Below are 16718 nucleotides of genomic sequence, written 5' to 3' on the forward strand. Positions count from 1 at the left end.
GCATCAATCAATTCAATTTATTTAATGCGATAAAAAATTTTAATATCAACAGTTTATAGGTAAGTAAATAATAAGGTTATTGTCAAAGAATTGTCAACTCTCTGTCAGGCTATTTCAAAATTTACAATGTGCTTCATAACGTAGAAAGCTAAAGCTGACTACACTATCTTGAAACCGTACAATGTCCAAATGTTCTTTGCAGCTGTATGTGAATGAAAACTTCACGTCTCAACCCTCAATAGAGTCAAGCGATGATTTGTTGAAAAACTTAACAAGCAGTGATTGTAAGAAACGAACCATCTGTAATTATAGAGACGTGCTAGAAAACTACAAGGAACCACTTCACAAAAATTGTACCTCTAAAACCTTAAATTCCGTTGACTCGCAAAAAAACCATCCAGTATTACGTAATTACTTATTACGGCATTCCGGAAGCGTCAAAGCATACCACAAGATAATAAAGCAACAAGAAGAAATTTTAAATCTTTGTCGAGAAAAGTTAGCAAAAAAATTCTCAAAAAGTTTTCTTAGTGGGGTTAAAGACGAGGATATTGTTAGAGCCCTAAAAATTATACAAGATACTGAAGAACCCACATCCGATAAAATCATTTGTAAGATTTTGAGAGGAATTGTGTCTGATGTAAGCAAAAATACCTCTGAACAAAATGAAGAAACTATTAGTATTGATCAAGTTTTAAAATCTCAATATAGTAGTATCTCTTCGTCGAGTTCAAGAAGAAAATACAGCTTTGTATTTAATAAATTAAAGACATTATTTAAAAAATCATCAAGAAATCATTCGATTTCACTTTCCAACAATTATAATAAGCAACCAAATAGATTTGTTTACCACCAAAACTGTTTATTCAACCCAATTGAAACTCAATTTTTATATCCTTATAATAACGTAGAAGAAATCAGAAACTATAATAATTACAAACCACCATTTTATGGAAATTTCCCACCTCCAGGAATGGGGTCTAATCCCACATGCGCGTGCCATAAAAATTTGGTGAAACTACAAAACGAATTTGAGAAACAACAAAGCGAAATTCGCCTAATTAATCAGAACCTCCAGCAATGTTTGTGTCTTTTGCACGATATTGGTGATAAGCCCCAGGAAATTAAAAATGCGCCGTTCGATTCTTTCTTTGCCAACACTAATTTCCAAGCGTATCAATTTGGTACAACAGAAAATTTATATGGACATGGACACAGATCACATTCGCATATACATCATAAAAAGAAACCAGAACCTAAAAAACGTGGATGGTAAGTTGAAAATTTTGATTTAAAAGTTAATTGTGTAGTGTATTTCACATTCTTTTGCAAGATCAAAATTATTATTAATGATATATTTCATTTGAAACAAGTAATTCTTTTTAAGGAGTGAAAACAGTGAATTTTTGTGTCATCAACATTTTGTAACATAAGTATTTCACATTCTTTTGCAAAAATATAAGCAATATTAACAAATTAATTATTAATATTAAAATTTCTAGGGCTCATTCAAAGGTAAGTAAACCTAATATGATCTATATCTAAATTTTGTTGGTGTATTAAGAAGTTTAAGCATAATTGAGAAGATATAATGGATTTTTAAGTTGTAAAAGAATGTGAAACACTTAAATTTTAACGTCATCATCAACGAACGCAAAGAATAAACATTATTTTAGGAAAAAGCTGTCTGGATGCTGCGGTAATAAAAGCGATGCTGCAACTTGTGACGAAGACGACCTTTCGATCCAATCTCTACGAAGAAGACGACACAAAAAAGGTTGTTGCCAAAGCAAACATCACCACGTCTGCAGCTTAGAATGTGGACATTGGAAAATTTTAGCACATCAAGATATGATTTCTGTCGCAGCTCAAACCGATTATTTACCCGAATTTTATGTCACTGATTCAATCTTTGACGAACCAGATGATGGAATTGCCGCCACCAGCGTTCATTCAACTATTAGTAAGGGACAATGTCAAAAACCGTGTGCAGAAAAGTTTAAACCCAAACAGTGCCAGTGTACAGAGTGTAAGTCGGCCAGGAAAAAATTAGGAATTATCAGCGAAACAAGTCCGACTGAATCAGCGTTGTCGGTCACTACAGGTTCTGAAAAGAAACACAAAAAAGGTTTATGGGGAAAATTAAAGGGAAACAAAAAGAAAAAGCGGATTAAGGGCAACAAATTAAAAAAAACGAAAAGTACTGCGAATAAAACGGACGATAAAAAAAAACGTCGATGTTGTTTAGTGAGAATATGCAAGATGTATATATGTCGTGGATAAAACTTTGTGAAATAAATTTTCCTTTTATTTATCTATCTATTCTCTCTCTCTAAGTCGGTGCATAGGTCTCATTTCTGAGGAATCGTGACTATCTTTTCGTCTGAATCACATTTCAGCTTTTCTCAATGTTGACAACTCCGTCCATACATGAAATGTCGCATTTTAAAATGAAAGAAGGTTATTCTGCATGAACACTCATTCCAAGAAACTACCCCAAAGCAAGTGGATATAGGAAAGAGTGAAAATCAATATTGACACTAAGCAAGAGAGGTGAAAATTAATAAAGACCTATGCATACCAAACTTTGGCAAAACTAGACCAAAGGTAACGAATATCAGGAAATCATCCGGAGGAAGGTGTAATTAACGGAAGGCCTCAATCCCAGATGCTAATTGCGGGTACCCACAATTAGCATCCGGGAAGGCGGATGATTTTCAGTGTGAGATGACCATGATGAAATCAATTCCTGAATCTGTCTCCCGGTGATTTCCCAGTATACAGTGGGCGTGGATGGTGTTGGAGTAATGTGTTTGCCACAACTAGTTTATTTTCTTGGTAGAACCCAATGCTAACTTTTCTACCACCTTTTTGTATTCATCATCGGCGATTGTGTCCCCGATCTTTGCATTCATATCACTCTGGATTACCTCTGGTTGTACAATATTGAGGTTAAAAGGCTTAGCTTGGATGTTGACTACCATGATGACCACATCATGAGCCATGAGATGTGTTGAAGTAACTACTACCTTTCCAGTGAGTTCTGGAAAGGTTCTAATTTAATATTTATTAATTTTTATTTTATTAATTCAATTTGATTTAATAACTCATAAAAGAATGTGAAATATATTATGCGCGATTCTTATTAAATCATGTACAATATTAACAATTCATTTAGTTGTGGCAGAAAGCGAAAACAAACATGTCCCCACCAATGTATATACCAACCCCAAAAACACAAGGAACATCATAACAAAGCAGAACATAACACGAAATCAATCCATGATATTGGTAAAGAACCAATTTGTAGATCCTCCGAACTTGATATTAAAAAGACTCAACATAAACGGCGTGACTTTTGCGCGTGTTGTCAGCGAAGAAGGCGTGCTTCTACAACCTCTGTTGATACATATGGAGATGAAGAAGAGAAAAAGAAAACAAGAAAGAAAAGAGAGGTTGGAATGATATCAGAGGAGCATTCAATACATGCTTTATCTAAACATGATACGACCACGAAAAAAAATAAAATGAGGTGTTCTTGTTGTAGAAAGAAGCCAAAAAAGGACACACAAAAAAAAGAACATGAAGACCATACAGAACACAAAGATCATCAAGAAAAACATCAAAAAGATGAGAAGAATAAATCCAAAATTAAATATGAATGCGATGCAATTTGTCCTGGTTTACTTTACGATCAAGAAAATCGAGCAATGCAAGCCACAATCAGTACACAAACAGTACCATTTCTGGCAAAAAAAATACTCAACACCCTTTTACACCCAAAAACGTCATCGATCGTTGATACTCACCCTGCGGGAATTATAGAACTTCCTTGTATCCAATGCACTAAAGAAGTTAGAAGCACACGATGCCATTGCATAAAATGTAAACCAACTAGAAGTTTGATTGATTCGGGTTTTTCACCTTTAGCGTCAAGCAATCGAAAAAGTCTGAGTAATGTTACCAGTAAATCTAAAGTGTCCGGGAAATCTAAAAGCAGCATATGGAAATCGGGTGTAAATGTTAATAAGGGAAAAACTGGTAAGAAAGGTAAAAAACAAAAAGTTAAGAAAGTTAAAACAAAGAAAAAAGGGAAGAAGAAGGATACTACGAAGAGTGAGGGCGATAAGAAAAACAAAGGGAAATGTTCTATATTTAAAATGTGTAAAATGATTTGTTGTCGTGGTACATAGTGTAATTAATTTTTTGACAGTAAATAATAAAGTGTTATTTATGTTTAGTGTATTTATTAATATCATTTTTTAACAATTCATGTCTAAGATTAAATTAATTACGACTTTTTTTTCAATAATGCGTGACTCTTCGCCAAATCACGCACTTTTGAATAAAACCAGATCTTACCACATTATGACACTAAACAATTTTCCTGTCGATAGCTGTAAAAAGAGAGGAAAAAGTTGCTGTGGGCGAAAACGCAAAAAAGAAAAAATACCCGAAGAGAAGAAAAAATCTTCATCAACGCACACCGTGGCAATAAACACAACCCCTCTAAAAACAAGTACAGTTGGAGCCCAAACTGACAAAGAAAAAACCATAATCACAGATGCTATTATTTTAACAGCAGAAACCCCATCAAAGAACCACACAAAAAAAGATCACAACGACATCGAATTAACTCAGCATAATTCCCCATCAAATCCATCAACACCAAGTACTAAAAAACATCAACACTTAGACGTTGATTTTTTATCCCATCATTCTTCGAATTCTCCAAAGAATGAAAAAGGTATAGCTGCTGTTGAAATTTATTGCGCGGATGATGGTTATGCTAATCGAGTTTGTTATTGTAAAAAAAACGAACGTATGAAGAAAGAATATGAAGCGCACACATCGAAGGTGAAAGAAAGGGGAGGAAAGCTGAAAGGGAAGGTGAAGAGGAAATTTAGTATTACGAAGACTCATGATGTATCTTCTAATTCGTCTGTAAATACATCTTCGGGCAAATCCCAAAAATCAAATAAGATTAAAAAACATAAAAAAGTTGGGACAAGAGGTAAAAGGAAAAAAAGTATTAAAGAAAATTCGAGTGATTCAACTCCCAAGAAAAAACGGAATTGTCTTATACGATTGTGTAAGTTTTTCTTTTGCAGCAGTTGCAGTCGTGGATGATTAATTACTGTTAATAATTAAAAAAAGATGTAATTAAAAAATAAACAAACTAGTTGTATGGAATGATATATTTTCTACAATATCAAAAGGAAGACTATTAATGAGTATTTAAAAGGAATCTTTTCGAGAAAATTCCATCTGTTTCCTTAAGTACTTGCAGTCATCTATTGCAAAACTAAAAAAAAATTCACAAAAAGAAAAAGATTATTTTTAATAATCTTACCTGTAAACAATATATGTTGCAGGAATTGTACTTGCATGCCATATCGCGTGTGAGTCGAATGTCCATAAAAGAGGTGGTGCATCAATAAGTTCCAAAAGAGTCATTACAGCAATATAAACTGAGTATAAAGCAATTTTTCGAGTATAAATCTGTTTTTTATTTAACTGCCAAAATGATAACCATCCAACAACAGCTAATACTCCTTTAAAATAAATTAATTAAATCAAATTTTTTTATGGTTACAATTTTTACCTGTAAAAACATTTACTTGCATGTTATAACCATAATCGAATCTACCCGTATAAATATAAGTTGCATGACTGGCATAAAATGAAAGACAAAGAGCTGTTACAATGACTAGAAGTTTTTTTGAGGAGTTATATAGAGTTCTCATTAACATGGTGTAAAAAGAATATAGAATTGTTGAGTATGCACAAACATAATCCATGAATTCTGTTAGTTCTGTGTCTCTTGCATGGAATATTGCTGACCATATCCAAGAGTGTGAGAATAACTACAACAATAGTTTATAATAATTTAGATTAATCATTGTTAATATCATTTTACATCAATCATATTAGATCAAATGATTTATTTTTGTTGTATTATTATGTTAAAACTACTTACAATAGCATGTCCATACCACAACCATAAATTTGGACTCCCAAATCTGATTTCTTCTTTCATCCTTTTAGCCATTTTAATATGAGCATACAAGTTAATTAATGAAAATATTGTAGAAGCTGGTTCTTGAATTGTTAAAATTTTAATAAAGGGCCACTAAATAACAATAAATACAATATTAGGATTTAAAAAAATGTTTTTAACATTACTTTTCCATAAAATTGTGGTATTCTATATTGTCTCTTTTGAAACAAATCGACTGTATCCCACATACACATATATTCGCACTCGTTTTCACATCTCCAATAAGTTAAAGTATAAAAAAAGTTTTGTAAATTGTTCGTTTTATATTTTGATCCATCTGAAAAAAATAGTTAATCTATTATGTTCCATCTACATAAAAATCTTTTAATTAGTTACCTAACGTGCAATTGATTCGAGTGCAATCGTAACTGCAACGTTTAAAGTAGGGCGAAGCATTTCCGACCGATCCAAAAGTAATCTTCACATTAAATAGTATAATAAGTAGAAGCACCCTTCTCATTTTCACGGATTAATAAAAATCTTCATCGTGCATTATTGACGTTTAAAAAAATTAAACAATCTTTTAAAACTTGACGGATGACATTTAACCTAACCTATCTTTTTCACATGATGTAAATAAAACCTCTTAGTACAACGTGATACCCGCGTAGATGGCGCTCCCGCAAGATTTTTAAACCGCATACCGTATTCTGTGTTTAGTCGCCATGTTCGCGTCGTGTTATGTTTGCAAGTGACACTGTGTGACTCTCGAGCGAGATGGAAACAGTGTATATTTAGCTTAAGATTTGCGGTATGTGTTGTTATTTGAGGTGCTATTTAGTGAAAAGTGTCTGAGGTGAATTATCGGGGCCGGTTTGAGGACGAAATGACAAGTTAAACTCGCATCAGGACATCTGTAACTGACGTTTTCTTCTGTGTAAGTACAATTTTACTTCCCACTTCTCTTTTAATTTTAGTTAGAAACAAAAAACGATCGAAACGCATGTTTATTAAATGACAAACAATTGATGAAAAGTCAAAAAAACAACGAGAAAAAAAGTTACCGCGCTCTTCGATTCTCTTCATTGTTTGTAGAGGTTATGTTGCTTCTCATCCTATGATGATTCAATCTTTTAGCGAGATACAAAAGAATTTTTCGAAAACGGATTTGTCGTGATTAAAAAAAATGAACAACCTTTTTTGTTTGTTTTGAATAAACAAATAACAATAACTATAAAAAAAACCGAATGAGAGTTATTAAAATATTCAAAGAAATTATCTTGAAATGATAGTATTCTTATCTAATAAACAATTTAAACCATGATTAACTTATTTTTTTGTTTACTCTATTTCGAGTTTGACCTAGTTCTTAATGAAGTGCGTTTTAATGTGCTTTGAAGTTGATTTAAAGGGAAGAAAGAAAGAGTTGTGATTAATGATGCTTTACATACTGGGTGTTGCATTTAGTTGAAATTCAAGACGGAAACCTAAAACAGTTCCTAATTGAAAAGTGTTTCTTTAGAATTATCTATCCACCTGTGTGATGATGATTCATAGTTTATTGTTGTGTCTGATGTTTATGCGGCCGATCTATTGTTCACCATTTGCCCTGCATTTACCTTGAATTTGATCTTTAGTTGATTTTTATACACCAAGTGTTGACGATAATTCACGCAAAACGTGATTAGTTTTTGAAAACAAAATTATGAATTGAAGTTTAGTTATAGATGTGAATTTTTCCAAAAAAACCACTGTTTGAGAACGATGAAAGATATTTATTTAATTTTTAAATCGGTGCTACGCTACGTTTCGACCAATAAGTTGGTCTTCTTCAGGCACGTCGTCTTAGGATGTAGCAAATGGAGGATTTGATCTATATAAATTTAACATCGCAAAGGCAATGGAGATAATTCGTTATTTAGACGTACATAATTTTAAGTTAGAGTTTAAGGATTTACATGAGTGTAGTTACAGTTCGATGTGTGACAGTTACACATCGAACACGTTACAGTGAAGTCAAAAAGAATTTCAAGACCTGTTCTGCAAATTGTATTCCGGTCGTCATCTTGCAAAATACTGATTTTCAAGCATTAATAATTAATAAACACACCTACACACATTGACATATATGTATATATAGTTAAAAAAGAGAATCCGACCCTCATGTAAATCCTTAAACTCTAACTTAAAATTATGTACATCTAAATAACGAATTATCTCCATTGCCTTTGCGATGTTAAATTTATATAGATCAAATCCTCCATTTGCTACATCCTAAGACGACGTGCCTGAAGAAGACCAACTTATTGGTCGAAACGTAGCGTAGCACCGATTTAAAAATTAAATAAATATCTTTCATCGTTCTCAAACAGTGGTTTTTTTGGAAAAATTCACACCTATAATTATAGATATACGATGAATATAGAGTCAACATTAGCTAAATTAGCTAAATGAAGTTTAGTTGTTTAGTCGTTCTGCATTATTTAAATAATGAAGATTTCTTCAAGAATTTTTTAAGAAGAGTTTTAGTAAAATATACATAGATATAACAATGTAAATCTCTATAGATGGCGCCGCTGTTTGCGGTAAAAAGATTGAAGTATTAAAATGAACCTAAACAAGGTGTGGTTCTTAAAAAGTGATCAACCGGAAGTGGAAATCAAATGGTTGAAAATCGTTGTTTTCGACAAAAGTGTCATTTTAATGATAATTATCAAGGTAAGGTATTCACTTCAGTTTGCTCTGCCACTCTCGCAATACCTTTCTCATCACTCTCTATGCACTCTTTTATGTTTGACGCTATTTGCAGAAAATTTCTCTCCTCCAATCTTCTTGATGTCATCCAGCCATCTTCTTTGTATGATTTTTTTCGGCCATCTGATGCTGTCTTGTTTTGCGACGTGTGCTGAATACCCTTTCGGATGTCCTCATTGCGCACTCCATCTCTGAGATCTGCTGATGATCCTCAGCATTGCCCTCACCACGGCTTTTTGGTTTGACTTTAGCCTATTGGCACTTTTTTCGCCAACCCAACTTATTTCTGCTGATACTTTATGGTGTTGTTATAGCATAACTTCAACTCACTGTGCACTATCTAGGTGGAATTGCGATAATTTTGTGCAGTCTACTTCCGAGTTAAATTGAGGAATTCTAATATTGAGATCGAACGAATTTGGTTTCGATGTATCCCGAAGAGTTGAGTTTCACCTGCATATAATTGAGATAAACGTTCGCCGCCGCCACCGTCGCCTTATTTATGTTAATTGTGTTATTTATGCGTTTTGAAAGTTATTTTCGCGCACCGGGCCCGCGGGAAACGAACCGACCTATAATTGGCCCGGTGGATTATCATCATTTCCAACATGGAGTCGGCAAATTGAGACGCGAATTAACCGCGATCATTAAAATAAATTAATTGGTCGCCGATAAGACTTTCTCCTAGTAGTGACACATAATCGTTCGTTTATTATTAATTTATATTTAAAACTAACCGAACGAGGATTGGCGGTGACTTGGCCCGAGCTTCCAATCTTTAAACGACCCGGCTTCGTGTCTAACTTTCTTCTATCTGATCAATAATACTAACGTTTAATTAATTACTTATTGACGGACCGACTATTAATAAAGTGTGTAATATAATAGCTTATTGAGAGAGATTAACGTAATGTGAACTGGGATTTCTTTGACCATATAAAGACAAATATTGTTATTAACGGATAAGGAAACCTATAAATTTTTCAATTTATGACATTTACAGTTTTTCCATTTAGCAATACCACCGTAAATAGTTATGGTAAGTTTGATACTTTTAGAAATACTGCATTTATTCGAACTAACACTAGAGACCTAAAACTAGAAATATTATGGTTTAGCCGTCGCTAAACCCAAAGGTTTCTTGTTGTAGATCTAGTGTTAATTGTAGTGAGCCCGTCGTTTGTTCGTTAAAATAAACGATTTAAAAGTTGAAATTGGTATTTCTCGATGTGGGCTGTGTCACTGCTAATAATTTCTACAACGAAGAATAGACTAACATTTGTGGTGACAACTGCTACTGGCGGTGGGTGTCGAACAACCCACGCGATGCTTTCAGTAGGAAATACCTTTTATTGCGTTTGTTCGGCCGTAGCGAATTATTGCTACCGGTACGTCTATAAATAGATATGGATTCACCATAATTGAATTTTTTTATGCTTAACACAAAGTTTAATTTGTTCGGTATTTGTGGAATGTCCTGGTTTTGGTTAGGTGAGTACATTGCCAAGTGCAAGAACGATTGTGCCACGGCAACTAAACCATGTTCATATATGGTGGACAACGACGGCGGCACATATTCGTCTTGTTGAATGTTTCCTACATTTTCGCAAGCAGTTTCAAGACGAAGAGAGGTTAATTATTGCCAATAAACGCGGAACAGGCGTTCGGTATGTGCCGCGACACAGTGAACTTTATTCCGAGGAAACGGCAATTAGCTTTTGCCGGCCTCTCGACGAGGCAGTTCCCCATTTTCTAAGGCGACGGTCTGGATTTGCGCAATCGCTAAAATTCCTTTGGAATTGCGCGGCGCTTGTGAACGTCCATCGCCGTTGTCGTCGTCCGCAAACAAGTTGCGTGCTGTTTTCATTTCTTTCAAGATGCAGGGGATAATTAGGTGTATGTCCGGTTTACAAAAATCCTACTACTTTTAGTGTTACTTTAAGTAACACGCGCCAATCCTAATATGAATCAAGTAAATTATGAAAACTGTCAACATAAACTAATAATAACGTCTAAACATAATCTCGGATTGGTGTGTATACTTTTTGTTGTGGTAATAAAATCCTATATGCATAAACGAACCCGTGTATGGCAGGCTTTGTGAACGTTGAAAGCAACAACACGAATGTTTACCTATATAAAAAATACGAGCTGTTTAGTATTTACCCGCAGTTATAGAAAGTAATCAATAAATTAAGAAATATTCGAAATTAATGGTATAGTTCTCGGTTTTGTTCGCAAAGCGGTTATAATTAAGAACTGTTTCTAGCGGCGTCGAACTGTACAAGACAAAAATCGTAAATAGAGCGCCTTTCTCGGTTGCTTGTCTTCGTAATTAGGAGCATAGAAAGCATAGAACGAAATAATTAATTCCGCTAATTACCGCGCATGCGGGGAGACAATAAAAGCAGCCACGTGTGGTCTAGGTTTAACCGATTGCCCTATATTTCCTCTCCTCTGTATACTGTTTCAGCAGAATCAATCGTCCGCGTTTACAAAACATTAATTGTCTCCTCAATATAGAAGTCAAATTTATATCGGTTATAAAAACCGCTAATTGAAATCGCAAAGTCCCAGTCGATTGTTGTTTATTAACCTAATAACCTTGATCGTGGTTTGGACGTGTCATTTGATGAAACTGCAGACTGATTATTATGATAACGTTTTAGTTTTCGTTTGTAATGTCAGCATTTTTTTAATCCTATTTTTTGCGTAAGTTTACTGCCGTGAATATGACTCACTTTCGGTAGCATTCGTAAACTGCTACTGAAAAGCTATTTTAACTATACGATTATGCTTTTACGATTGTTCTTAAATGATTCCACGCATTGAAACTATAAATTAGAAATAAATAGACTTTGAAATTTTAAACGGTGAATTTATTTGGATTAGGTAAGATCAGTGATGGGCGCTGGGTAAATACCAGGCGGGTAGGTATTTATAAAATGGGTATTTATCTGGGTATTTACCCCGGCTGAGGGTAAATACCCAAACAGTACATATAAAAGTGATACAAGTAAAAATATAACAGATTCGGACAAAAATGTAGAGGAACATGATGAAATGAGCGTTGAAGACGAGGAATTGTCAACGATCGAAGACGTATTATAATCAGGTAACCACTGCTCATTCTTCATTCTTGCGACGATGATCCGCCCAGTTTCACTTGAGCTTTGCCACAATGTTGACCGCATCATTTACGCCAGTTCTTCGTAGGTCTTCATTTCGTATGTGGTCCGTCAGGGTTACACCCAGCATCGACCTCTCCATCTTTCTTTGCGTTACTTTGGGCCTCCTGGTAATGGCCACCGTTAATGTTAAAGTTGCGGAACCGTATGTCATAACCAAAGGAAGCACGCATGATTGAAAACCTTTCTTTTCAAACATACAGGAGTATCGCTCATGAAGATGTCTCTAAGTTTTCTGTAGGCTGCCCATCCGAGTATCATCCTTCTGTTTAGTTCGCTTGTTTGACAGGTTACAACCTGAATAAAAGAAGAAGAATAATAAGATCTTAAACAAACTGCTTAATTTTCAATTGGAAATCAACAATCTCATGGATCTTGGAATCTTGGATTTGATGGAAGTGCAATATGACTAGAAAAGAATCAAACAAGAATTAATGAAGCACAGATACTGAATTTAGTCATTAATATTAGACTGATACTCAATTCAGGACATTTAAAGTTGTTTTTCAAGCATTAAAGAAATCATTAAATATTTTCGAAGAGTATTACGTAAAGGAGAATGGTCGGTAGTGAAAATATAAACTTTTCCGAAATATATGTACACTTAAAGCTAATAACACCAGGAATGTGTATACATTTGTTAGACAGTTAAAACAAAGGCACAAATCGCACGTAGCTCTATGCTGAGATGGAACAGGAAAAATAATATGTGATAGTGAAATGAATGACATTTGGAAAAATTATTTTCCAAACCTGTTAAGCATAGAAACTGATTTGGAAATAGACAGCAGTCCGTCACACCAAAGAAAGGATAGCGTCATGGAACCTATATCAATTAGTGAGGTTCAAAACGCAATCACTGCGTCAAAACATGGAAAGGCATCAGAGATTAATGACATACCATCGAAAGTATTCAAGATAGAAGTATTCATTATCACCAATATTGATGTTAGAGCTTGGAACAAGATTTGTCCTAAATTTTGTTGATATTTAGCCCGACTCAGTTGCATACTTCAGCATCAGTTTCATCTCTCCAAGACTATCCGAAATAAGGACTATGTCGTCCGCGTAGCGCAAATTACTTAGGTATTGCCATCAATGTTTATACCTTTTTGGGTCCAATCCAGTTGTTTAAATGCACTCTCCAGGACTGTGATGAACAATTTGGGTTCAACATTATATTGCCTTGTCTTACCCCACGCCCAATGAGTATTCGGTCAATAGTTTCATGCAATTTTACCGTCATTGTAGCATTTTTGTAAATGTATAATAAATAAGTTTGGTGTATCGATAATGGACTCTGCATTCTTGAAGTACTTGTAAAACTGCCATCAACTCAATTTAAATCAAATTTTATAAATACCTCTAAATACCCATCTTGGGTAAATACCTCCGGGTATATATCCAGGGAATTTTCCTTTGAAACAAATACCCGGGTATTTAACAACACTGGGTAAGATCGACGTGTTATGTATATATTCTTTGTATGATCAAGGCCGTGCTACTTCCTTCTTGGGATTATAGTTCTCATTGATTATGGCACCTAGATTTTTGATATGATATATCCACATATAACCATCAACTTTGGAGGATCTAGCGGATATGGGAGAATATAGTGAAATACTTCCTATGTTTTAAGAATGAAAATTATTAAGTCATCGTATTATTAGAATTCAAAAAATCAGGTGCTCATAAACGTTTATACAACTGCGTAGTGTCATTCGATGTTCTTCTAGAACTAATAATCAGTACATATTCGGTGACAATACCATTTCGGTTCAAGATAATGTTAATCTCATATATCCAGATAAGTAAGTCCGTATACATAATGTAGCGGTCACATTACTATGTTCGGAAGTTATCTACACTTTCCACTACTCTCACATACTCCTGAAGATTGCCATCAAGACTCACCTTCGGCAAATTCGTTTCGCTTAAAAGCCGAACATGATGTCGTCCTGTCAATTATATTGAAAAATTTCATCCGAATGCAATTTTATACCGCACCCAGGTGCAGAGTTTATTTCTCACGGGTTTGTGTCGTATCTGATGGGATCATTTTTAATATGGTAGGGTTTAGTTGCATGAGCGAAAGTTCTATGTAGAAATTTTCTATTACATTAGAAGAGATTGAGAGCTTAAAAAAGGTTATGTAATGGAAATTAATTATCGGCAAATTAAAAGTGATTCGATACGCATTTGAATAATTATTTGTGGTGTCATAAAATATTAGAGGTAAGTCTAATTATAATAGACTCTTTAACACATTTAAACGTTAATGTCAGCGAATAACCTATAGTTCTAAAAATAACTTTTAAAAATCGACTCGTTGCGGAAATTCGACCTCGGCATGAATCATCCCTGTAATCCACGCCGTGAATGTGGGACACCGCGAACTATAGTGAGGAAGAGCAGGGAGAAGTTATTGTTAGCATGACAATGCCGCACAAGAGTTATTTATAAATTAAATACTAGTTATCTGACCGTGTCGACATAGCGAATGTTTCCATTCTTGTTTTAAACGTGGTAGCTAATAATAATAATATCCCAGAGAAAATTGCGAATTGAGAATTTTTTTTCAACATTGATTCGAGATGTGCGGAACTTTGGTTGAACCAATGGGCGACGGGAAATAATTAAGGTTGGACTCAAAACGGAGGTGTAGTAGAAAGTGGTTTCTAAGCCGCTAAAATAATTAGAATGCATACGCCTCACTCCCTCGACAACAATCGTGCTTTCAAATCATAATTACAGCTCAGTATGCGCGATGTGCCAGATGATACAGATGGGCAAATGAATGCACAATGAAAGTTGACTGGCTTTGTCTTTTTTTTTTCTTAGCGGATCGTGCATTTAAATTAGACATACTAATTTCGATTTTTTAAATTTTCAAATCATTTATTTTTCTGGTCAACTTCCTCAATATTCGAATCCTACGCCTGCCTCATTATCTTTTATTCGGAGCACTCGGGGTTCATAAAACGCATCTCTCTCTTAATATACGTGGAAACATCGACGCCTATCTCGTTTAATGGTCAATAACACCGGCAACTAATGCAATACGAGACCGATTTATGAGTCATAACGTTGTGCGCTCGAGTCCGAGAGAACGGCGGAGTCTTTTTCGCGACCGTTTAGTCGTCTAGTGTGTGACCTGAGCATTAGGAGGTGTTATTTACGCGACCGGTCAATTACGCATTAGGGGGCATTATTTACGAGATTTTATGAACGCAGGAAGTAAAGTAACGGTAGCGGTTTCCGTCGTTATGAGCGTGTACAGTTTGTCCGGGATGCTGAGATTTGAGTCGGTGGTCGTGCTGTGTGGATTGCGTAAACCACGGCAGGCGGATGTTCTACGGTTATCGTAGTATATGTAATCTTGTCAACTAGTACTAGTACTCTTGCCGTTTAATTAACGATCGAATCATTTTTGTTTTTAGTTGACCACAAATGGCTGAAGATGGCGAATTGTCGGGGAAACAACTTAAAAAGGCACAGGTAAGTGTATGACTCAACAAGTTTAGAATAGCAAAGTGTTTCGATGTCTGGTGAGATGCTAAAATGAGTTATGGTGTTTAGCGTGTTTTCATCTCTGTTGTCTCGGCGTGGAATGAACTGGTTTTCTAAGAGCGCGTGCAGCCACGTTGAGGATCAGTGTTCCCACCTCCGCAAACGATTCTTTCTTTTTTAGCGTCTGCCCATATACGCTTACTTCCTACGGTTAGAAACACTTCAAAACAAAAGGAAACAAAACAAAATAATGTTGATTTATGACTTTATTTCTTTTTAAATTCAACGAAAGTTTATCGTATTGATTCTTTTAAACACTTCTAACTGCATAAAACGTAATTCGAGAAGTACCACAGCGCGGGTGGTCAATGATGGCACATTATACCAGTTGGTATAACGCTACGGTAACGTTGCGGCGCTCATTAATTCCATTATCATATTAATACGGTAACGCGTTACAAAGGACACCGCAATAATCGCGTCATTACAGTCATTAGGTGGAATTGAATTACAAATGATGCGACACCTTCGCGTTGCATCCGCGACCGTGACTTGTTCTTTTACAAGACACACCTTTTGATTCTTCCATCTGATTCGTGTAGAGTATTTACTCCAAAAGAGATTTTTAGATTGGTTTCAGATCGGTAATTGCACATCGTGCAACCCAACGCTCCTCCCACTTGACGTCGTTTCCGCCGTTTGGCACGCGATGGCAGTTAAAATTTATACGACCAGTGTTTATGAAACAAGTAAATCCTGCACGAAACTATGGTCATTCGACGAAAATAGCAGTGCTACGCGGTAATATAGTCTGTAACCGGCCACGACAGCCGTAAAGCTGTACCTTAACGACATTACCCGTGCTATAAGCCGGAGACAATGGCTACCAGAATTGAATGACCGAAGAATTGCAGTACGAACACTTTGGGAATATTTTTATGGCTGTCACATAAATGTTCAGATTCTTTAAGGATGCTATTATATATGTAAATACCACATACTCCTTTATAACTGATTGATTGTACTCCCTTAACTCATGTCATAAACTTTTCTTGGAAACTTATTGTGCGTAGAAGCCGTCCATTAAATTAGTGGTTATTAGACCACACGAACTACCGTAACATAACATATATAGCCTGTTCACATTTAGTTCTAAATGGTGTTTCGTTGATTCGGGGAGGTCGCCGATTTTACACGGTCTTCACGTCTTAAAATATGTTGGTTCCTTTACTATAAATAAACAATGGGTTCAATGAATCCGTTTC

General features: G+C 35.1%; 3 protein-coding genes across 14 annotated transcripts in view; 2 read left to right on the plus strand and 1 right to left on the minus strand.

Moving 5' to 3' along the window:
* The first annotated feature begins 32 nt into the window (after positions 1 to 32).
* Positions 33 to 5193, plus strand: LOC111415121 (uncharacterized). 4 transcript variants are annotated; one of them, XM_023046642.2, is made up of 3 exons: positions 33 to 1272; positions 3179 to 3455; positions 3548 to 3621. In XM_023046642.2, exons 1-3 carry the CDS (start codon positions 182 to 184, stop codon positions 3584 to 3586), a joined length of 1407 nt encoding a protein of 468 aa, XP_022902410.2. In that variant the 5' UTR covers positions 33 to 181; the 3' UTR covers positions 3587 to 3621. The 4 variants fall into 4 exon arrangements, with proteins under 4 accessions (XP_022902410.2, XP_022902409.2, XP_022902408.2 ...); XM_023046641.2 differs by lacking the exons at positions 3179 to 3455; positions 3548 to 3621 and adding an exon at positions 4398 to 5193; XM_023046640.2 differs by having other exon boundaries at positions 3179 to 4245.
* On the minus strand, positions 5184 to 6672 carry LOC111415122 (Per1-like protein PGAP3). The gene is made up of 6 exons (XM_023046643.2): positions 6398 to 6672; positions 6187 to 6338; positions 5981 to 6133; positions 5606 to 5867; positions 5354 to 5555; positions 5184 to 5305 (listed from the first exon to the last, which is right to left on the minus strand). The coding sequence occupies exons 1-6, from the start codon at positions 6519 to 6521 to the stop codon at positions 5239 to 5241; spliced, it is 960 nt and encodes a 319-aa protein (XP_022902411.1). The 5' UTR covers positions 6522 to 6672; the 3' UTR covers positions 5184 to 5238.
* A 103-nt stretch (positions 6673 to 6775) lies between these two features.
* Positions 6776 to 16718, plus strand: part of LOC111415120 (Rho GTPase activating protein at 19D) — a 177934-nt gene continuing 167991 nt past the window's right edge. For 7 of the 9 annotated variants that reach the window (XM_023046629.2, XM_071193893.1, XM_023046633.2 and 4 more), the window contains exons 1-2: positions 6778 to 6938; positions 15384 to 15441. In XM_023046629.2, the coding sequence (XP_022902397.1) occupies positions 15394 to 15441 (48 nt within the window). In that variant the 5' untranslated portion in view covers positions 6778 to 6938; positions 15384 to 15393. Of the gene's footprint in view, positions 6939 to 15298; positions 15317 to 15383; positions 15442 to 16718 lie in introns of those variants that run through there. The other 2 variants (XM_023046639.2, XM_023046630.2) reach the window with 2 other exon arrangements.

Source organism: Onthophagus taurus, chromosome 2 (genome assembly GCF_036711975.1).
Source record: "Onthophagus taurus isolate NC chromosome 2, IU_Otau_3.0, whole genome shotgun sequence".
Classification (NCBI taxonomy): Eukaryota; Metazoa; Arthropoda; class Insecta; order Coleoptera; family Scarabaeidae; genus Onthophagus; species Onthophagus taurus.